Here is a 24,390-nt window from a genome sequence, read left to right on the forward strand (position 1 = left end):
GGTGGGGAGTAGAGTGGAGTGGTCATTAGAGCTCTGTCAGCACACCAAGAGCAAGCAAGGAATGCACTCTCTTATCAGGGCCAACACAGCATACCACAGAAAGGCCAAGAGGAGCTTGGTGAACAGACAGATGGAATGTGTGTGTGTTTGTGTGTGTGGTCAGGGAGTGCTTAAAAAGGGATTACAAAAGGTGAAGAAGCTACTGAGAGTTTCTGTCATCTGCTAGCTTGGCCTAACAACAGCTCAAGTGTATCACCTAGAGCAGAACAAATGGCCATGTAGGTTTGTTTAGGACCAACATTAACAAGCAAGATGGATTTCTGGAGAGTGGTAAAAAATCCACCGGCGCTATACTAGTCTGGAAGCGGTAAATAATTGTTTAAAATGTAAAAAAAAATAAAAAATTATTATTGTAAAAAAATATTAACAGAGATAATAGAGATACATAGAGACAAAGTGCATTTGAATCGGCTACCTAGAAGTCTCTGCACAAGTTTTTCACGTTTCTTCTGTAAAGTGTACTCTGATTGGCTCACTGACGCAAGATATCAAAAAAAAGAGAAACGGTTTAACTGAGGAAATTGTATGATTTGTTATTTTAATATTGCTTTGTAAAAATACATGAAGCAAACTGTGATTTATTATTTTGTAATGCCTAGTTTTGTCATGCATATAAATAAACATAGATTATTTTGTTTGTTTTTATAAAGGTATCACATAGACTTTGCTTTGTCCAAAATGCTACAGTGCAAAACAAACACAGAAATGAAATTATTTGTCTGTTAAACTTTGGTCAGCCCCAACATCTCTTAACTTTAGTTTAAAAACTTTAGTTTAAACGTAACATAACTTAAATTTAATATATATCTGGCATCTTGTATTTTGAAGATTTAGAAAAAAGAATACACTTCGGGAGCACTGTGGGGTATGAAACTCATGTCACGGATTCAAAATGATTATGTAACAGATGTAGGAAGATCTTGCAGTGCAGATGATTTCAAACTTACTTACCGTAATTTCCAGACTATTAAGCGCCCCCATATATAAGCCGCACCCACTGAATTTGACAACGATTTTTATTTTGAACATAAATAAGCCACACCTGTCTATAAGCCGCATATAAGCCTGTCTACACTGAAACTAATGAACTTTACACAGGCTTTAACGAAAGACAGTGTCTGTTACACAGTGTAAGGGGTGAAATATGTTGTGGCTCCTTTAAGAGCAGTGCGGCATTTTGAGGAGAGCCTGCCGCCGCATTTTTCCGCTATTACTGCATGTGTGCAAGACCGAGGAATATGTCCTTATTATTTTCTGATGCTCATTTCTAAGTTTCTTTGACTAACCCATAACGCTGTTGCCAAGAAAAATAAAAAAGCATGAGTTTTGGAAACCTGTCTGTGCTTATATGATTTCTGTTTCAACTGGAGTTAGTGAGCTCTCCCTTCACCCAGACTCAACGCGATGCAACGGCTTGTATCTACTGACAGTAATAAATAAAAAAAATTAACCTTAAGAAAATGCCTTTGTTTTATTCTTAGGGTTTTATTTTGTGCACTTTCCAGCAAAGATCACATTACATAGATAAGCAGCCAGTTTAACAAATGCTGCTGCAAAAATGCCACAGGCTGTGAATAAAGGCAGGGTTACTGATCTCAAGATTCTATTGATTTTTTTATTTTATTTTAGTTCCTCTGTGAATGGAAATGGTCATTTTTATACCACAGCACCATCCAATTAAATTCTCAAATCATAAGATGTGTAATAATTTTGTATTACAGCTCTTCTAGTCATAACATAAATGATTTTATGTTACTGTGTTGGTTTGAGTGTGCTATATTGTTTCTGTAGCAGCATCTTATACATAGAGACTTGTACAGTAAACACAGATTACTATAAAAAAAATGACAGTAAAAAATAAGCAGTTGTCAGTTTAGTAAAATGTTTTTTGTTACCTATTTAGTTAAACAAGTGATCTCTCAATAGGTTTTCCACCATAGTAGAGTCTTCATATACCTGTTTGTAACAACACAACTGTTTTTCCTTGTTACCTTTTTTTATATATATAAATATCAGTACAGTGTACTACAGATGTTCCACAACATCTGTAGTACACTGTAACTGAATACATTTAAACTAACAGTTACAATTTATGCATTTCTTTATTTTATAATTAATTTCTCAATGCTACTAGTGCCTTGAAACTCTCTTAACAGTTTTCACTGATGCTTCTTAGGAAAACGTGCGTGTTTGATGAATGATGGCTTTCTAAATGCTACTTTCACCATTTTGTAGTAGTCCATCACGTGCACAGCATCAATCATTTTCCAAAGTGTATTGCCATTGTTTGTAGGTTGTAAGTGTCTTGAATTGGTTGCTATGGTGTTGACAGGTCTCTATCGTATTCCAGTTGGTTCCTAGTGTGCTGCTTGGTGGTTGCCATGCTAATCAATGTGGTTGCTATGCTATCCCAGCTGGTTGCTTGGATGTTGATAAGGAGTTGCTAGGTGGCCGTTATGGAGTCCCAGGTGGTTGCTAGGTCGTTAGGCTAGTCGCTTGATACAGAGGCCCAGGGTGTCATTTGGTTATCATCACATTCCAGGTGGAGGAGTAATGCAGTTTTAATTGTCTTCAGTATACCTGAATGAAGAAAGGGAAGAAAGAAGAATCGATTAAACATGTTCAATGTATTTCTATTAAGAGAAGATCGTTACTCTACACAGCAACTTTAATTCAGATTTTCTTTTTAAAAAAAGTAAAACTGCACAGTACACATTGTCTAATATAAACATAATATAAAAAAAAGGATTTAAAGTATACTTTATTATCTTTTATTTCTTCATAAACTTTATTCAGATGATGTCACACTTTTCCCATAAGCCATTACACATTAAATACTCTTAAGACTAGTGCAGGCCACTTAATGACATAGCAACACAAACAGAGCCCATCACTTCTAGACGTGATATTTTTCATTTCCACACTGCTGACTTTTTTATGCCAGCTGTTTGACTCTGAAACAGCTGCATCCCCTCAATAATCAGACATTCATGCATCACATGCACAACTCGGTAGCGTTTTTAATACCTTCGGTACAGCAAGCATTCCCAAAATTCTATTAACTATAGTAGCTGATTAATTACTCGTGTTCTTTTCTCTCTCTCTCCTTCTAAATGTGAATCGAGGGGGCTTTTACAGCCGTAATGAATCGAGGTCGTTTCACAAAACAGCAACTCAGCCATTGATTTGCGTCCATGCGCTCGGTTTTTAAGGATGTGAAAACCCTTTGGATATCACACACACTGTCTGCATCTGCTGCTTTCTGTTACAAGGTAGTGGTTTAGATTGACATTTCCCAGCCAATCCCAGCATCAGCCGTGAGATACGTCTAGTTGCACAGAAAGCTGAATGATAGGTTTGTGCTCTTAAGCAGCTTTCCGTGCCGATGTTGTAGACAAAGGTCCTTTATCTTTGCAAGAGGAACATTCCTCTTATGTGTTCAGAGACACTTATGCTGATGGGCACAATGCCCTCAGATGTGCTAGAGAGGATTGTTGGGCAGATTCAGTTTTTCTTTTCATCTTTTGGAAGTGGAAAAATTTATTTTTGTAGTGAGGTAGAAATTTTGTCAGATGCTCTTCTTTTGTTGAAGTAAATTTTTCTCCCTGTGTTTGCGATGTACGTGTGTGCGTGTGTGTGTGCGTGTGTGTGTGTGTGTGGGTTGGTATGTGTGTGCGAGCAGGTTCCCACCAGTCAGTGAAAACGCTCCCGTAGGAAGAGTGGTCGGGGTCATCCTGGCTTCTGCCATAAATCAGAGCATTGTCTACTCCATCACTGAGGGGAATGAAGGGGGTGAGTGCTCACTTTTACCTCTACACTACATAGCTGATGTGGACAGAGAGCAAGTGTAATTGACCTATGACAGTCAAATATGGTTAATGCTGCTAATAAGGATTATACACTGGGAGTGACATAGAGGGCTTAGGTAAGGAGAGCATTTTATTAATGAAATCATCCTCTATAAAGGCCTTCAATAAGAGGATGACAGCAAAATTGGACACTGACCATAATAGGGACCCTGGTTCATTATAAGCAGCCTGCAGTATGAGTGAAAGCTTGGAGTAATGTATTACATTAAAATTTGTAACACATCAAGCCCAGAATAAGAAGATTGCAGATTCAGGAGAAAGCACGGCTGCTGAAAGAGCTCCAGAGCATGGACGGGAGGCTTTGAGGTGCAGTTTCTTATTGCTTTAGTTGTCTTTAGGGAAAAGAAGAGCGGTGAAGGGAGAGGGAGAGAAGCATATTATCGGTAATATTAAGCCTCACGCTCGAAGTGTGTTCAGGTGAAATTGCTTGCTATATTGGGAATCGCATTAAATACATCAGGGGCTGGTCCGAAAATGAGAGAGAATTGGTTTGGGTTTCCTCTCATCAGAAACAGAGCATGCAGACTAATCAAAGTGAGAGTTGTTGGCGTAAAAAAAAAGAACAGGTTAAGACCATGCCTACCTTACAGAGTCGCTGACGCTAAGCGGTTCAGCATAGTGACATCATCTAATAGAGGAAATAAACTTTAATTAATGACAATGAGCCATCGGTGGCAGCTGGTGTTTGCATCTGAAATCCTAATTTTACCCACTGCATTACCAATTGATGGCCTTTAGACCAAGACTAATGGAACACAGCAAAAAAAAGATTCACATCCCTAATTACAAACGAAAGGTTCCAGAGGTTAGATTATGGTAACTTTTTCCTAGTAATATTCATTTTGCTTTTTTTTTCCTTTAGCAGTTTTTTATTCTAGCATTTCAAAATTTTCTAGCTGTCTTCTAATTTTGATTCATCCCATGACTGAAGTCTTTCGATTCCTTTAATCAGAATAATTTGTTCAGATTCATTCACTGATTCTTTGCATAAGTTTCATCAGTGCAGGCAAGGTTGTGGAGGGTAATGAATAAGAATAGAAATGTAATAATCTTTTAGTTTTTAGTACTGCAGGAGTAAAAAAAAAAAAAAAAAAAAAGCCATTATTTTTATACCTTAATGTATAGCAGAATATGTTTTGGACAACACAGCATTTATAGCATTTAACAGATGCCCTTTTTCAGCTTGACTTACATTTTATATCATTCATACAACTGAGCAGCTATGGGGTTAAGGGACCTTGCTCAGGGGCCCATTAGTGGCAGCTTGGTGTGGCTGGGATTTGAACTGCCTTAACCACCAAGCCACCACCTCCCCCACAACAACACATTAGGCCTGTCTTAGTATCATTTACGACTTTTTTCTACTCACTATTTTAAAGAAGGGATGAACTAAAGGAAACACATTTATATATCAGCCTAAGCCTCATATATCAAGTCCAAAAATCCTTGTTTGTTTACCTATTTGTTTCATTCACAATTACCAGTTTGTGTTTTTTTATTTATTTTTTTTATTTACAGAGATGTGAAAAATAGTGTAGCTCTTTTCACTTTTAATAACAACAGCAAAGCTGGTACATTACATTGCAGATTATTATTACAGTATTGCCTGATTTGTAAATTCACAACCCTAACCTCAAATAATCATACACTTCTGCAATAGGCGAATTCAGCCTGAACAACCAGACTGGAATGATCAGCACAGCTAAGCCCCTGGACTTTGAGAGGAACAGCAGCTACGTGCTACGTGTGGAGGCCGACTCCATGAGAGTGATCTCATCCAACCTGCGGGCCCCAGCAAAAAGTGAGTCAACTACCAGTTCTGTCACTCCACCACCCACTATGCTGTTTAAATCTCGACACGATGTTTCTTCTTGTCATAAACTCTAAGCCTTCTTGTTGTTCACTGACGTCAGTGTTCAGAAAAGGTTATTTTTCTTTACACCTAATAAAAACACGTTGTAGCTTAAGCACATATCAGGGATTAATTAGAAATGTTTGCCATTAATTACGCAACTGTAATGAGGTGCTGTTTTGATTTGGCTGTTGTGAAAATTTTTGATTAGTTTGTTGGATTGCTGGAGGCATTCGTTTTATTTACATGATTTTTCCCAGTATGTTGACACGCTTGAAGCTGTCCAAATTGTCATTTTCTCAGATCGGTGTTTGCTTTAGATTACGTTTCTCTAGGTTTAAAAATCAATTCCTCAGAAAATCTTTGCACATCACAGGCATTCATGTCAACAACACACAGCGCCTCTGTCAGTGAACATTTTCTGGCAGACATTCTGACAGGTCCATACATCACTAAAAAGCTTCAGCAATTGATGATATGCAAATGTAGATGAGGTAGCATGTGAACGGGCTGATTAATATGACTGAAAAAGGCTACATGTATCGCCTCTTGAACTATGTGGATAAAAGCTCTTTTGGTCAATTAGTGGAAACAATTAAGTAAAGCACAGATCAGCCTGCGGTGATGCATTAGTAGTGACCATGTGACATGCTGTGGTCAAGTAGGCCATTGCGAGTGCCACTGGTGAAGAGAATGTTCGGGAAGCCCGCTGGCACGCTACTGCGATCTGCCAGATGATGGATGAAGCTATCACTGTCCCTCACTGAGAAACGACATGACTTGGCTTTCTGCTATAAGAAATGACAGAGGAGAAAGAGGGCATAATCTACCGAGCAATATTTTGCTATGTATAGGAACTCACTTTATCAACTCCGACGAGTAGGAGTGGAGCGGCCCCCCATTGGCAGCGTAATTCAATCAGAGATTTATTTCTTTCCTGCAATTGAGATTAAGTGATACAATAATGCTGTAGCGCTATACGTTAATATTCACCACTGCCCCTTTAACTTTTCCACATTTTGTAGTGCTTTAACTAGGAATTAAATTGGGCACAATTTAGGTTATATGTCAGTGGATCACTATAAAAACCAATGTAGCTTGCAGAATTATTTTCTAACTACAATTATGTAATAATTAATGTAATGCAGCTTGCAAAGATATTTACAAATGAAAAAATGTATTTGCTGATTATGTAAGTATTCACCATCTACTGCTCTAAAATCCCTGATTCTGAACTACTTGGCATTAGAACTCACATTAGAAGAAGTCTAATGGAGTTTTTTGTGCATTTTAGATGTTCCATGGATTTAAATAATTGAAATATAACTTAAATATATAAATATATTTTTTCCTGAATAACCTCAGTGTGATACAAGACATACCTAAACAGTTAGCATTTTGAAACCAGAAGAAACCAAATAAAAACAAGCACAATGAACATCACCAATTGAAAATGTAAAATGAAATTTAAAAAGATCCTGCAGAACATGATTTAATCTGGAATACAGCAGGGCAGATAATAATAAAGAAAATAAATAAACAGCAACCAAAAGACTAAGTCACAGAACACTATATTGTGCATTATGTGTGTTTTATTTGTCTTTTTTGATCACAGGTAACACAGCAAAGGTGTTCATCAATGTGCAAGATGAAAATGACCATCCACCTGTTTTCACTAAACAGCTCTACCTGGCAGGGGTCACAGAGGACGCGAAGACATTCACATCTGTCCTGCAGGTTGAGGTTTGTACTGGAACGTTGAACAAATCACCATTTTATAATAGTCTGCCATGCATTTTGAGCTGAAAACATCGGAGCTGCCAAACTGGCCTGCAAAGTTCAAACTGAGCCAAGTAACAACACTGCAGAAATAAAAAGTAAAGACGAAAGCTGGGTCTGACACACAATCCGTTTAAAAGTCAGTCATTATTGACATTATTGACAGGCTTGTCTTTTGTTTTGGCATATTTTTTTTTTATCAATAAATAAAACATTAGGTACATTTTTAGCCATACATGTCCCTCAACCATGCAGTTTTTACTCTTAAAAACTTTAAAGGCATGTAATGAAAAAAACCCAAAAACTGAACAACAAATGCAACTGAAGGTGTCGGTTTCACTCTGATTCGGACAAATAAAACCGATTAATCGGCATGAAAGCACAATTTGGATACAACACATATTTATTGTGCCTCGGGTATATGCGAAATTGCAGCAATTTTAAAATAGACTTAAAAACAGTGTGGACACTTTGGGTTGTTCTTTAATAGTCTGTGCACAAGGTTTTAAGGTAGCATCACCTTCTGAGGCTCCTGTATATTTAAAATGATACCCAGTAAATCACATACACATAAACATTTAGTCGCTTTTAAATATTCTATTGTAATGAAATCGTGCATCATGATAAAGTCTTGGGTAAGTACTTATTCATTATTGTTTAATGTCTGCTCAGAAGAAAGCTTCAGCAGCGCCTCGGTCGCACCGAATGACAATCCATCGCCTCAGATGTAGCTGTCTAGACAGAAAATTGCCTCCGACTCTGAATAGGTATAACTCATGTGTCTCACCAGTGCAGGTGTTTTTCTGATTTTTTTTTAGGATGGTAATGGATGCACTGTTTGTTAAGTGAACGCTAGTCCACAGTGTAAAGCAGGTGTGGACTCTAGTCGGCCGGTTTGTGTGAGATTGTTTGGCTGTGAAATTTCCAAAGCACCGTGATACAGAACTCGCCGTAATTGTCAACAGTGCAGACGACGAAAAGCCTGCCATGAAGATCCTCGTAAATCAGCCAGGCATTCTCCTCCAGCACATAAACTCTCTTCATTAATGGCCTTTCTCCTCATTTTCACAGATCCCCCACCCCCTCACTTTTCCGCTCTCTATACTCTATACCTCGCTCTCAGCAGCCAGTGTCTTTTGCCATGTATGAGCTGTAATTATGGTCACTCTAGCATTCTTGTGGAGAGAGGGAAACCAACACACACTCAAGGTCATCATTTTTAATGTGTATAATGGCTGAGAGATGCGACTTATTCAGTCGTCTGTGGTTTCCTGAAACCAAGGTTTTACTCCCTCTTTCATGATGCATGAGCATTTTTTTTTTTTTTATAGTGCGTTGAATTATGTGTCCTTTTAAATACTGGAATGGCACAGTGATGTGAGAAGGCCTTAGAAAGGAGTGTGAAATAAATAAACACACTATACGCCTTTCTTTGTAACTCTACTGGCCAGCAAATACGTATGACCTGCACACAAACTGGAATGATGTGAACTAGAACACAATCGAATTCAATGATAATTGTTCAATAGAAAAAGATCAATAACCATTGGAATTGTTGCTGAATAAGTTTCTACAATAGACTCAGATTTGTACAAGTGTGCATGAGTGTGGGTTTTTTCCTTCTATATAGGCTGTTTGTTCAGGGAAATTTATTTTTCAAAGCATTTAACACCAGCCAGTCTAAAATTGCAACTGAATTTAAAAACAGCTTTTCATTTAAGTCATTTCAATAAGGTGTAGCGCTTCTTGTGTAGTAAATCCTCCAGAATCTTACAGATTTTTTTTTTTTTAATGCAGCAGTTTTCCAACTGCTTGATGCCAATTTTATAACCTCTTTATCTCTGTCAATCTGCTTTGAGAAAATGCCTGTTGTTAAAAGTGTTATATAAGTAAAAATAAATTGAAGTGATGCCAAATCATTGACATAGTTATTCTTTTTTAATTATAATATAAAGGTGTAATTAAGAACTGCTGTAACATTTGAACAATTTATTATGTTGGTATTATTTAACTAACTAAATTAACTAAAATGATTAATTATTAATTATTATTATTTACAATTATTTAAATTTAGTTAAAATAATTAACTAAAACAATGTGTTGGTATGAGAAAAGAATCCATGACGAGGGTTGTAACATTTTTCATATACATTTTTTTTCATATGGTATCCTTCAAATGACTCCATATGCATTTGCAAATCTAATAAAATACAATAAAAAAATTATATTATTCTATTGACTTTTAGCTCCATGTTAAGCTGCACCTTAAAACCATCAGTCTACTAACATTTCCGTGCACAGCTGTGCTTGGGAATTGAAGCCAATGTGGCCATGCATGTGCGCAAATGTATCGGTGTATGCAGATGGAGTGTTAAAAGGTGTCTGAGCAAGAGGGCAGCATCTTCTTCTCGCGCACACTTTTAGAGATGTGACGGCAGGAAAGCCATCACGACTCATGTAATAAATTGCAGTAGATTTGTAAAGCAGCTCAGCAGTGCACAGCTCCGACTAATCTACATTCTCATCCCTCTTTAAGTAGTTTGAAGAAAGAGAAAAAAACTGTAAAAAAAAAAAAAATTGCTGCTTGGTCTGTCACCTGGGAAAGAAGGCACGAAGTTGAAAGGGATGCTTGTATTCTCGTCATGCCAACAGATGCACGGTGGAGCAGACTGACAGTGAATCCATTGTTCAGCATTGCCGCTCTGCTAATTAGTGTCAATGTGATACATTGCTCTTAAGTGAAACAAGACCTTTGATTTTCCTGTTCTGTAGTGTATCCAAGTTAGAAATAGGACAAACACGAAGGAATCAAGATCGCACACAAACGTATGCATGTCAGTTGTGTAGCATGTAACATTGCTGGATCATCAGCTCCCTCTAGCATTTGGCTGATTTATTGATGTTACTGAAGCTCCAGAATTCTTGAAATCTTATTCATCTTTCTGTAACACTAATGACACAGATTTCAATTTTATTCACAGATTTATTCATTTATTCCTACTAAATATATGACATGAGTCATGACAATCATGCAATTGATGATTATTAATGACACCTGTAAATAATGTACCTTACATTAATACGTTTTAGGTTTTTAATACTCTAATCAACATGGTCATAGAAAAACATGGACAGAATAGTCAACGTAGAGCATGAAGAAAAAATATTCTTGTAAATGTTTTGAAGTAATTGTTTTTTTTTTTTTATTCTGTAAATCCTCAGGACACCAAATGGAACTTAAAATTCGTTAAAATGAATTTATATGCGCATACATTTTTACAGCCCTATTTTATATATATATATATATATATATATATATATATATATATATATATATATATATATATATATATATATATATATATATATATATTTATTTATAAAGGTAGTCTTAAAGTTACAATAAAGAAGTGTTCCGATGACCTGATCAGTATAGGGTATTATACTGTAATTTGTTAACAATGAAAATACATAATTGATTAAAACAAAGCAATTAACAGTACAGTAATATATAAATTTTTACGGTATGTATGTGGACGAGCGCTGGTCTGGCGCGAGAGGAGAGCGGAATGTCAGGTGATGGCGATAAAATGGAGAGAGACAAGGGCTAAAATTGGGCATTGAAAAACCAAAAACAGAAAAAGTAGGCGCTCCAAAAAGAAGACTATGGCCTTGCGCTTTGATAATATGAAATGATTACATGACTGCCTATAGCTGTTATAAAAGTAGCCCATTTTTTCTTTAACTACAAATTTAAATGTACCTACAAAGGAATAAAGATATAATACTGCTTTAGTAGGAAACGTAATTGCTACTAGTAATTGTTTGGCTCCAAGTGGCACAACACTGTTGTGAATAATCACAAATTAAAAAAAGACAAAGCTGCAGCAGAGTTGTCTAAATTGTCTGTGCATTTTGAGTTGGAAAGATGGCACCCAGACCGATTTAGTGAGAGTGGCAGTAGCCAACCATGGGTGTCTGTAAGTGAAGGCAGATAGGCAGTGAGCAGCGTTTTTCTCCAAGTGTTTTCAGCTGCCCTTTAACGTATCATGAGTAATAGCTTGAAAAATTGCTTTACGTGTCTTACAGGAAGTATGCGCTAGCCTTCACCCACATTTTCAGATAATGTGTCACAGAATTGTCACACATTTACCCAAATGACCTCATGGAAAAAAATACACGTAAGAAAATCACTGCGTGGGTATGGTTTGTGTTATAAGCAGGTTTTACTTCAGGTTCATTCCAGAAGCTGTCTAAATGATGAAACTTGATATTTTAGGGACATTATTTAGGCAGGCTGAAATGGCTAGAGTGGTACTGCTGTTCCTAGCTAGCAAAAAGTTCACATGTTGTGCTAGATATTTGTGTTCGATCTGCGAGAGACTGTTAGGTATATTTCAGGGAAGTGTACATTTGATTATGACTTTTTTTTTCCTTCGCAGTGGTAATAAAAATGCCAGACACGAAGCCTAAGTACTAAGTCTGCTTTTGAACCCCACACGGCTGACCTTAACGTTGTGTGACAATATTCGGATTTGGAAACAGCCAGAGCTATCTGTCTGGATAGTGCTACCAGAAAAACACACACTCGCAAGTACACACACATAAAAATGCTTCTAAATCACTGTCACTGCAGAGAAAACCCTAAGAATTCTCAGTGCAGAGAAGACCAGTGTGCTTGTGACAGCTCTGTCATCCTGAAGCTAACATCCTACAAATCTTCGAATGGGAGCTGTAGTTGGGCTATATCGCTAGACCTGCTTTTTATCTCACATGTCATTGGCCTGTTTTTTTTTTTTTTTTTTTTTTTAAACAGGCTCTGGATAAAGACACAGGAAATTATAGTGGCATGAAGTACCGACTTGTCATCCCTCCCACAGCAGAAGGGAAGGACAGCTTTGTGATCGAGCCATACACTGGAGTCATTAAGACTGCCATCATGTACCGAAACATGCGCCGCTCCTACTTCAGATTCGAAGTCGTCGCCACTGACAATTATGGAGAGGGCCTGAGCAGCAGCGCGCAAGTAGTGGTGAGTATGCCAGTGAGCTCTTTATTAAGAGGGACCAAGTCTTACAAAGAAAGAGAGAAGTACAAAGACAGCCAGTGTGATGGATAGAAGAGCAACACAGAGAGAAAGAGAGACTCGTGGGGGGAAAAAAGGAGTGTAGGTAAGGTAGGAAAACTGTGAAAATTCATTTGTCTCTATACCGGCTTACTAGCAGTATATTAATATTATTTAAATTCCCTGTGACTCTTCATTCATTTGTAAATCTTTAAATGAGTTTGAATAAATGTTAAGCAAAGTTTTCTGCCCAGATTAAGCCTAATAGTACACCAGATCTTTTATCTGAAGCATAGTTTTTAGACATTTTTTCATTTCAATCCACTTTGGCTGCATCAGAGAACTGTAAAATCATAATCGACAAAGTGGTACTGACTGTGCAACTTTTTACTGTATGACATACCAATATGAGTAAACAAAATAAACGGAAATATGATAATTATTGCATTGTATAGTGAGTTGAAGCTACACTTCTGTGGAAAATGCAAAAACTAAAAAAGCTAGTTACTAGCTAGTACTTCAAAGCATATAAAATTTGAAAAAAATGTTTTACTATTCATAACTCATATTCAAGTGCTGGAGCTTCAAATAAATTAAATTAAATCAAGGTGCACAGTTGCTCTTTCCCATGTCAGTCGTGTGTGAAAATGCAGCCAAGACCTGACTGGAGAGAACTGTCTTCATCCACCACTTGGCAGGAAGATCACATGAAACATCTAGTGGAAACTCATGGTTGTTCTGAAGATAAAAAGACACTTCTAGATCTTGTTTATAACTCAATCGCTTGCTTACTTATGTGTGGTAAGCACAAGCATATGTTCAACCAATCTCTTGGTCGACATGTTAAACAGGCCAAAAAACTTGCACATTTACAAAAATACTATAGCTAGAACTAGTGGCTATAGTGTGTATCTGTTAAACTAGAGTGGAAAACACACTAGCATCACTGGCAAATGTATGTATATGTATATATATATATATATATATATATATATATATATATATATATATATATATATATATATATATATATAAATGTATGTATGTATGTATGTGTGTGTGTGTGTGTGTGTGTGTGTGTGTGTGTGTGTGTGTGTGTGTGTGTGGCAGCATAATGCATAAAATCATTCATGTACAGATAAAGAGCCTAATGTTTACAGTCCCTAAAGTCTATACACAATAGTGCAGTAAACAAAAAAACATTGCATGAGCAACAGTTCTGTAGGTGGAAACATCTCCTGGATAAGAGAGATTAGAGGAGAATAAACCTACTAGTCTGAGCTGCCACCGGGAATATAATACCTCAGCTAATCACTTATTACTACTGTGGTGAGCAGACAAGCATCTTCTCATACAATAAAAACACATCACCCTCAACAGTCTTCTGGACAGTCTTCAACTATCCCATGTGAGTAAGTTTGCTCTCATAATAACCTTGCATTCTTGTTTTTGGCTGACAGAAGTGAAACGATATGGTCTATTGCTTCTGTAGTCCATCTACCTCAAGGTTTGATCTTTTGAGTGTTCTGGGATGCTTTTCTGTATAATGTGGTTGCAAAGAGTGCTTAGTTGAGTTACTATAGACTGTCTGTCATCTTAGACCAGTCAGGACATTCTCATTCGATCCCTTGTATAAACAATGTTTTCCAGCCAACAGATCCACAGGATGTTTTTTTTTTTTTTTACTTTTGTGCTATTCTGTGTAAACTCTACAGGCTGTGGGCAAAAATCCCAGGAGATTTGTAAAATACTCAAACAAGCCCTACTGACACGAATGACCATGCCGAGGTTAAAGTCACAGAAATCACACTTTTTCCCAACTCTGATTTTTGATGTGAAAATGAAGTGAAGCCCTTGACCTTTATACACATGGTTTTATGCATTATGTTGCTGTCTGATGAATGGCTGAAAGGATAATCAGGTGTACAAATGTTCCTGTTGAATAAACCAGTGATTTTGTGGTGAAAGTCCCAAAACAGACTGTGAATCTAGCCTGTATTCTTCTCACATACAGTGTGAGTGCTGACTTTACTAACAGTGGCATTGTTAACACCAGGTCAGGATTGTTTTCCTCATTATTGATTGCTCCAGCTATGTTATTGACATGAGCAAGCAACCAAGCATGCAAGAGTGGTACTCTGGTGTTTTTACTGAAGCTTTATGTTCTTGTTTTCTGGAAAGCTGGACATTTATCACTTTACCTTTACAAAGACAAAAATCTTATATTAGATGGCATAGGGTTGGTTTATTTCTGAACCCAGGTAATACAATCCAAGACTTGACCAATGCTGATAAATAGCAACACTGATTTGTGATCAGATACCCTGTCAAGATACCATTTAAGCTAAAAAAAATTTCCGAGCTTAGCTCCATATGCCAGTTCCTTGGCTGATCGAAGTGAATGAATTTGCACTTCTTAACGGTCCACCAGAAGGAATCCAGTGAATGCCAGTTGGAAGGTCTTGTGAATGGGCAATTAAACAGTAACGTATCTGCAAACTGGGTCCATTAACTGGTGCTTAATGAAGCAAAATGGAGTCAGGACAGACCTACTTTTTTATGCCCTTGTAGCCATTAAACAAAGACACACTTAAGGAAGAGGAGAGTTTACATTGGGTTGTGAACCTGAGAAACTAGGAAATAAGGCATGTATTCATTTGTAGTATTATAAAAACATAGTTCTCATGTAATTAGAGCATTCTAGAAGTATTCAGTTGGTATTACATGTTAGGTATGTCAATAAATTGTCCTCATACTGTTAACATTAGTGTTAGAGTATCCTAGAGCATTTAGAAAACTCGGTTTAAGATTAATGTGATTGGAATCAAAAGTTCCCTAACATTTAAATGTATTTATTTGTTGTAAGCAGCTCCTAAAATCTTGAAACGTGTTTTTATTAAAGCAAGATTATTAAGTGGCAGAACATGTTTGATTTATTTTCACTGACATTTTTGGCTTGCAAGCTTTTATTGACATCATAATTCTTCAATCATTACATTCCCCAGGTGTCCGTGGTCAATCAACTGGATATGCAGGTGGTGGTGTCCAATGTGCCCCCGACTGTGGTGGAGCAGAACAAGGAGCAGCTGATTGGGTAAACGCATATCCTCCTTCCCCATCGCCCAGACAAAGATAAATTGCTAAACGTATTATTTTCCCTCGAATGAAGGTGTACCAGGCATCACCCGAAAGCAGATTATACTTGTAATATGGAAATAAAAAATGAAATGGTCAGCATGTTTCCAAGCCGAGCCCCTTGGGTGCAGCTGGTACGGGTGTGGTAAAGTTGTTTTCATGCATAGAACGAATCATTCAGCCGTTTGATTATTTCAGCCGCACACGTCTCTGAAGCAGACCTCCTGCTGTGGCCCAGTTCCCTAAAAAGAGAAAAAGCCAAAGCAGACTTACTTTATGTTCTCCTAATGGATATAGCCAAAGCAGTCACCAGTCACTCTTCCTCTTTTTCTTTGATTCTTATTTCCTTTTGTTTACACATGACCGGTATTGGATGGGATTTGTGTGTTTTGATAGCTTATCAAACAGGATGGAGCCTTACCACTTTACTTGCCAGACATTGTGTTTGGAGTACAGCAAGACATGATGGAAAGGTGTCTCCAAAGAAGGTGGCAGTGAGAAAATTCAATGTACCACACACGTTCATGTCCACAAATGTGACAGTCACTCTGTTATTTTGAGTTACCTTGAACTCTCAGTCCAAGGTGCTGTTTCTCACCATTGGAACTCAATATATCCATTCTTTATTTCATGTCACCCAAATAAACACACTCACATACACTTCTATATACAGCTATCCCTATGTCCCACATAAAGTGTGACAAAAAATAAATAAATAAAATTAATCTCTCTCTCTCTCTCTCTCTCTCTCTCTCTCTCTCTCTCTCTCTCTCTCTCTCTCTCTCTCTATATATATATATATATAGATAGATAGATAGATAGATAGATAGATAGATAGATAGATAGATAGATAGATAGATAGATAGATAGATAGATAGATAGATAGATAGATATTTGAGACAGGTTCAGAACATCGAATCAAGTCACAGAATTAAGTCTTATATTATCAACCTCTCTCTTTCCAAACTAATTAAATTTTACCCATCAAATGTTACATATTTTTTAAGAACTGTATATATCCAAGGAAGAAACCTGGTGTGTATATAAGGTAGGATATTTGAGCTTTTTTTATTACTCATATTTCCCAATATCCAAATTGAGAAATCGATTAGCATTAATTACCTCCTTGTTTCTAATGTGGACACTAAACGTTGCTGCTTGTTTACTGGTGCATGTTGAACACAGAATGCTTTCTCATGCTTCCTGCTACGGGTTGTATGTATGAGTATTCTATTCGGTACAAAAAAATATATATATTTTAGATTAAACAGGTTGTATAAAAAAATATGCCATTATAATCTGAGATTAAAGATACAGATCTGAAAAGATTTATTATTGGATCATTGGCTAACAGGTTCCCTGGTGGTCCAGACCAACCCCAACCACTCTTAGTGCCGGTCCCAAGCCCGAATAAATAGGGGGGGGTTGCGTTAGGAAGGGCATCCAGCGTAAAAAAAACATGTGCCAAATCAAACATGCGGATGGTCCGCTGTGGCAACCCCTAAAGGGAGAAGCCGAAAGATTGGATCATTGGCTAAAACAGTGGCGATCACGTCCATGTTCCGCATTCTCTACATCTGTAGTGGTTTGAAATCTGAATATAGGTTGTGCCACCATTTTATTTTGAATTAGCTAATCCAGTTTATTGGTAAATTAATAAAAAAAAATCCTATGCTATACTTGAAGTCTATATATTTTTTCCTTTGCAGTATCCTGGAGCATTATGTTCAGGACCAGGTCCCAGGTTCCAAGGTAGTGGTGGAATCTATTGGGCCACGGCGATATGGAGAAACCTACGATCAGGAAGATTATTCTAGTTCAGACCTCATGGTGTATGCCATCGACCCTCTGACCAACAGGGCTCTCTCTAGGCAGGAGTTGTTCAAGTAAGCCTCTTTATGTTTATCTCCAACCTTCACTTCCATTATTCTTTATTCCCAATCTCTTCAGTTCTTGCAACCTTACCTACATTCGACTGACCTGGCCTTTTTCTTCACCCCAGCTTTGAGCATCTGCAAGGTGCCCTCATTCTTCCCTAAAAAGACCTCCTGGTCTCACTCATTGTTGTACCCTTTCATGATGCCAGCCCCAGTTATGTCATTCAACCTTTTGACAAGCCGTGACTGCTCTTTCCTGAAGACACTTCTTGCCCCCCCACCCTCCCCTAACAACCTCAGCTTGCTAAAATGACAAACAAATATACGCTTACAGGGTTTTTGGAGTTAGATTTAAATAGGTTACAAATCTCCACTAAGTTTTCAAGTCAGGCACAAGCACATTAAGAGGCTTTTTTTTTTTTAATTCTCTTTTTACTTGCTTATAAAGAAAATGTGCATGTGCATGGTGACAGCAACAATTTGCTCTTTGCTAAACAGAGTGTAGCATAACAGCCATTAAAAAGCATTTTTTTAGGCCTGGGATCTTTTCTTGGTGTGGCATACTCTGGAATCTTCAAGGACACCAAGTAAGATATAGTGCAGACTTAAAACCTGACAAGTTTCTTATGCTGTCTGACAGACTGAATTCTGTGTATGATAAAGCATGTGAATCAGAAGATGATAAAGTGTCCATGGTCTAAACGGTTCACTTGATTTATTGATGGACAAGTATAAGCATCTTTCACATGCTTTCTATTCGTTTGCAGTTATTATTTATGCTCTTTCAGGTTTCTGGATGGAAAGTTACTGGACATTAATAAGGAGTTCCAGCCATACTTGGGCCGGGGAGGACGCATCCTGGAGATCCGCACACCCGACTTGGTGCAGACAGTGAAGAAAGCGGTGCAGTCATTGGGCTACACGGAAGGAGCACTGCTGGCCCTCGCTGTTATCATCATTGTTTTCTGCCTCCCTGCTATTGTTATTGTCATCATCACATATCGACAGTGAGTATGCTTAAGTAAATACTGCTAATGCTCTATCCCACTGACCCAGTCCATATCTTTTTATATCAAAATTATACGATAAACTAATGTTCTTTTTTTATTGTTGTGTTGTTCTTCTATATCAACAGTTAGTACTGATATTGTTTTTTGACTATCTTGAACACCTTGTTAGTCTCTAGTCCAAATAACTTCCTATTACACCGAAGTAAACATGAGGGTACACAAAATTCTATTAGTTATTTATCAACATAGGGAAGATTAGTGTGTATTAGTCACAATTAAATTAAAACGACAAAACTGTGCTGAGAAAAACAGCTTAAATCTGGCAATTGCTAGATTCCTGAGATTCCCCTTAGTCATTGTTTGGCTGTTTGGCTGTAATTAACCTGCCAAGAAGTGTCCAGTGTATCTTACCCCTATACAATGTTAGAAGTGAGATAAAAAAAAAAGAATATCCAAAGGATCAGCGTTGGCAGTGTTTTGGGGTCAACAGGTCAATTTGGAATGCATGCCAGAAAAAAAGCCTTTCTTTCATCTAACCCTAAATGTAAGTTAGTTGGGTTTATTGAACACTGCTTGAGCTTGGAATGTTTGTGGGAACTCAAAGTGGGTTTTGGAATAAGAGAATAAGGGAGAATCTCTACCGTAAAGTATGGTGGAGGTGTTAATGAAGGTGTTTTGATGTTGCAAGGCTGTTTCACCTCCAACTTAAACAAGAACCTTGTTACAATATAAAGTGTCATTAAATCCATTGAGTGCTAAGAGATTTGGAAATTAAAATCTCACCTCCTTTACCAACAAGCTACAATTGGGTAATAGTTTTATCAACCCCCGAGGCAGCGATCCCAGACATCCATCCAAATCCACACAAAATGGTTCATTGTGAAAAGAATCAACCATCTGACATGGCTATCACAGTCTGTTCGGTCAAACACTAATGAAGCCCTATAGGCTGAGCTGAAAAGGGGTCTATAAGGGAAAACCTAATACCCTGGAGAGATTATATATTGAGGAGTGGTCTGTCTTCTCCAATCTTGTCAAGCATTATAGGTGAAGATTCTTTCCTGTTCTAGTGGCAAGAAGAGTTTTTGCTGATTACTTGGTTTTGTGTAAAATAATAAAGTTTGACTTTGAGTTGAAGGTTAGTTTCAGTGTGAAATCAAACTAATTAAGTTTCTAAGCCAATAACTCTGAAGCAGACTGTATAATAGTACCTTCCCGTTTTAACCCAGGGCATTTTTATTCCTAAGAAACTTTAGTAGTGGGTTGCCAAGATTGAACACAAAATGCATAGAACCTTTTCTCTCCAATTCACCATGGAAACATTGTAGCAAGCCAACCTGATATTCAGTGTATTTCTTGTGAAAGCAGATTCATTACTGCTACTTGAGACAGAGCAGAGAACCTGTTTGTTGCTGTAAGAAAGATATTTTGCTCTGTACAGAGTGAATGAATGATGGAGGTTGTGTTTAGGTAAAGGGGTGGAGTGGACGGAACACAGGAGATAAGTGTTCTCCTCTAAGAGCCATCTCTTTTATGAGGGAGCTGTATAAAACATCATAACTAGAGAGAGAAAATCCCTGATGCCTCCTGCAGCTATGTCACTGAAATTTACTGCAGTAAGGGCTTGTTGCATGATAATCCTCTGCCAAGTGGCTTACTGTGTTTTTTTTCTTTGTCTTTTATTTCTTTTTTTTCTCCACGTCCCACTATGCATTATCTCCAGATTTAAAGAGTAAGTACCCAAATGTGCATTAACACAAATTCATGACTTCAGATTTGACTATTTTCCCATAAACCAACTGCTAAGTATTGCTCACTGAGATGATAAATAAGGAATGTGCTCATGAACGCTGCATGCATTATTTATTTCTGGAATGCATTTATTTCTGGAACGCCCCATTTTCAAGATTTAGCTAATGCTGTAAATTTGTATGTATCTTGTTAAATCCAACAACTAAAGACGACAGGCTGAATGTGCCAAAACTGCCAGGATCCAAATGGCTCTCCCAGCTGGCAAACCTGGAGGCATTGCTGCTAGCAATCTGTACGAGGAACTAGGCGACAACACCATGTAAGTTTTTTAATTTATTTATTAATTTTTTTATGATCTTAAAAGGTCTCTCAAGAATCGGTTTTATATTTTAGAACCATTTGACAACCAGTTTATAATTATACACAGAACACCGGCATTAATCATGCTGGTTAAAGCACTTTGTCTGTCCTGTGAATTCTCCATTAAACTTTGTGTTTTGCAATTGAAATGCTTTAAACACTTAATGCTGTCAAACACGCTCTTGAGTAACCTAAAATATCGCTCTATGAATTTGATCGCACTTCGGACCTAACAAGTGACTACAGGATGGGTCTCAATTAACATAATGGAAATTTCATATTCAAACAAAACAATCTTTTTTTAAATGTACATTTTTATTAAAATGACATGTTAATGCATATTCATTGGCACTATAAAAATGATGCAAATTTCAATAATAAAATGCATTGAAATTAATTGTGCTATAATTAGGAAAATACAAGAATCTACAAGATTGATACAGTAGAAAGACATATCCAAGTTTTGAGGCAGAGGGGATTGGGGACGTTTATATATTACCTGTGCACTTAGCAGTTAAAACAATAACCGTTTGCCCACTTATAGCTGAAGTGTGATTGTTTGATTCAGTTGGTATCATATTGTTCAGAAACCAATGTGTCCATTCTGTTCAGGCCTATTTGATGTTAGCAAAGGGGGAAAAAAGAAAACCCCATAGGTTTCTTACAACTAATATATTGCATTAAATAAATTTTTTGAGAGGCATTGTGACTATTATAGTGGTTGTTTTTGTTAATATTCTAGCAAATTTAGCCTGCAGTAATTCAAATGAAATATCTCGATCACGTTGTCCTCTTATGGTTATATACTTCTCAACTCCGCATTCAATGTTCCCTCTTTTCTGTTTGTCATTTCTTCCTTTTCTTGAAAATCAGGTCCAAGTAAGTAGACATTATTGCTTTTTATAATAGATTCCAGATTCTGTAGGTGCTCCATAGTGCTGCATATGCTTCTTAGATATTTGTCCTTGTGGCTTATTCCGTAGTCTATTGATCCACTGGTAGCCACTGCCCAATCTGTATTAGTACAATTCTGCTTTTTAAACTTCTGATGAACTAGTTTGCTAGTATATGCTTTCTTGATTTAAGGTCCTTTCCTTATTATTTTACATGTATACAGAAGTGCACAGCCTTAGTTGCATAGTAGGCTCCTTCTACCTTATCATTCTTCATTCTTGCTGACTTGTTCCTCTCATCAAACATATATCTCTGTCCCCCGTTTCAACATAATGAGAACAGGGCTAAAAGGGGTGCTTTAGAAGAGGCAGACCGCCAACAACTCATCAGTTCATTTGCATCACGTGCCATTGCAGCACACAAGCAATCCACAGCCAATGGGGCCCTACTCAAGAAGCTCCCCCGCTCTGAGAGCAACATCACCTTTCTGTCAGATGAGAACCCCCTGACCACCACCAATCCACTTTACCACGATGATGGGAACATCAGCAGTCAAGCTCATATGGGGAAAAATCAGCACCTTGGGTCCCTACTGTGGCTGCAATCGCCTGGCTTTAAGAGTCTGAAGAGCTCTGCACTTCCCTTCCATTCGAGGACACTGCCCTCCAGGCTACACAAGTGTGAGGACAGTGAGAGCTCTTGTATACGACAAGTGGTGACAGACCCCAGGCAATGGAAACTACCCCTGTTCAAGTCAGAGCTTAAGGAAAGCAAAGTTCAAGGGGTAAAGGAATCAGAGAAGGGTCCTGAGTTTAAACTGACAGTTAAGGAGCAGGCCCGGCAGTTTGAGGAACAAGCCCAGCAAGAAACAAAGCAAAGGCAGCGGGTAGACTCTCAGGGTTCATTGTCATCTGAATACCTGCTGCCCTCTTCTGAGCCACCGAAGTCCATAGTGGTAGACAAAGAGAACAATAGCTCTGCTCCAACCATCATAGTCACCCAAAGTGAAGCTACACCACCACCCAGCCACAAACCCACTCCACCTGGCCTCCAGAAATATGTCAGCTTGTCTGCTTATGTTGGCAAGGAAACCTATGAGGTTAATGTAGAGATCATTCCAGACCCTCCAGATATACCTGCACCTCCCCCACCAATAGCACGACCAAATCTCTCATCTCCACCTCCTTCTCCTAGTTCAAGCCCTTCTATCCTTTATTCTCCTCCTCTGCCTTCTTTCTCATTTCCTCCACCAGCTCACACTCATCCTTATCCCCAACCACCACCTCCTCCACCTCCACCTCCACCTCCTTTGCCATCTCCTTCTTCCCCTGTTGGCCCTTGTTCAAAGCCTGCCTTGGCCTTTGTCCTTCCACCCCTACCCTTGGTGTCATCTCTTCGGCCCGTGTCCTCACGTCCTCCTCCACCTCCCCCTTCAGCAGAACCTGAGCCTTCCAAAAAAGAACTTAAAGGGATCCTTAAGAACATTAGGAACATAGCTGAGATAGAGAAATCTGTTGCCAACATGTACAGTCAAATAGACAAACAGAAGCAACCTCTAAAGAAGACACCGAAGTCACAAGTCCCTGAGGTGTCTGAGGCAGGCGAGCCAGAGGTGGAATGTACCCAGGAGGCAGACAAGCACAACAACCCAACTATAAATTCTGTGGTGGAAGAGCTAGAGAAATGTTTCCCATCTCAATCCACCATACTGTGACTCTTTACATATCATTCTCTGTTACTCATTTCTCTCTTTACAACATCCTTCTCTCTGAGTTTTCTTCGACACATCGTTTTGTCAAGCAAAATCTTAAAATAACAGTATTTCTATTTCTTGATTTAGATTTAATCATCTACACACTTGGATTATTTAAATGCAAAATGAGCCAAAGTTGGCTGAGAGACTTGTGTATTGTCTATTGCACTTTTCATTTTGTCTCATACATCTAAAAAAAATAATACTTTAGCTGCATTAAATAAATATTCTGTGTAAAACTTTTTGCGCTGAGTGCAATGCTGTTGTCTCAATCTCTTTCGATTTGCTTATGTTTACATTTCTTTATTAGGCAGACATACTGTAAGGAAAATGAGGCAGAAAATAATTCAAGTTTCCAGCAAACACTTTCTCTCCAAACGTGCCTCCTTCTACATTAGCACAGCCTCCGTTCTTTTGCAGCCTCATGTACTGTATTATGCAGAGGATTTTAAACCAGTGTCATATGGCTTGCACAGGCCAAATGTCTTTAACATCCCACTAATTTATTTAGAATGTTGGATATGATTAGCCAAAGGTACATGTCCAGAAGTTCACACATGGTTCCTACTGACTGAAAAATTTAGCATAAATGACACAGAAGTCGTCTCGTCTAGTCCACTCTTGTCTCCATGGTAAAAAAGCTACAGATGGCAGTCGGTTTGTCGATTCTGAACATGAGTAGCTTTAATTACAGATGCGATCCATCATGTGTGTCCAAGTCTGGCCTGGTGGTTCCTGTCTCAACTATCAAATGCATTCGATTCAGCCAGCGTCTTCTTAATCCCAGCTTTAATTAGTGCTCTGTTAATGGATTGATCTCACATCACGGCTGATTATTTCAGCTTTTGTGAATATGTGACCCTCATCCATCACTGTTGCATATCTTCTTTGATGGTTGTGCTTGAACACTATTATAACTAAAAAGTAAAATAGAAAAGACACTGATGATGTTGATGATTATGTTTTAATTTTGATATAATACTC

At 37.9% G+C, this 24,390-nt stretch overlaps 1 protein-coding gene across 1 annotated transcript in view; it reads left to right on the top strand.

The window, feature by feature from the left end:
- pcdh15b (protocadherin-related 15b) overlaps positions 1 to 24,390 on the top strand; it is a 212,322-nt gene that overhangs the window by 180,366 nt on the left and 7,566 nt on the right. The window contains exons 25-35 of the mRNA XM_046853892.1: positions 3,743 to 3,852; positions 5,590 to 5,730; positions 7,397 to 7,524; positions 12,377 to 12,592; positions 15,631 to 15,719; positions 17,470 to 17,646; positions 18,426 to 18,644; positions 20,371 to 20,379; positions 20,608 to 20,718; positions 21,633 to 21,638; positions 21,996 to 23,363. Coding sequence (XP_046709848.1) covers positions 3,743 to 3,852; positions 5,590 to 5,730; positions 7,397 to 7,524; positions 12,377 to 12,592; positions 15,631 to 15,719; positions 17,470 to 17,646; positions 18,426 to 18,644; positions 20,371 to 20,379; positions 20,608 to 20,718; positions 21,633 to 21,638; positions 21,996 to 23,363 — 2,574 coding nt within the window. The remainder of the gene's footprint in view (positions 1 to 3,742; positions 3,853 to 5,589; positions 5,731 to 7,396; positions 7,525 to 12,376; positions 12,593 to 15,630; positions 15,720 to 17,469; positions 17,647 to 18,425; positions 18,645 to 20,370; positions 20,380 to 20,607; positions 20,719 to 21,632; positions 21,639 to 21,995; positions 23,364 to 24,390) is intronic.

This window comes from Silurus meridionalis, chromosome 7 (assembly GCF_014805685.1).
Source record: "Silurus meridionalis isolate SWU-2019-XX chromosome 7, ASM1480568v1, whole genome shotgun sequence".
Taxonomy (NCBI): Eukaryota; Metazoa; Chordata; class Actinopteri; order Siluriformes; family Siluridae; genus Silurus; species Silurus meridionalis.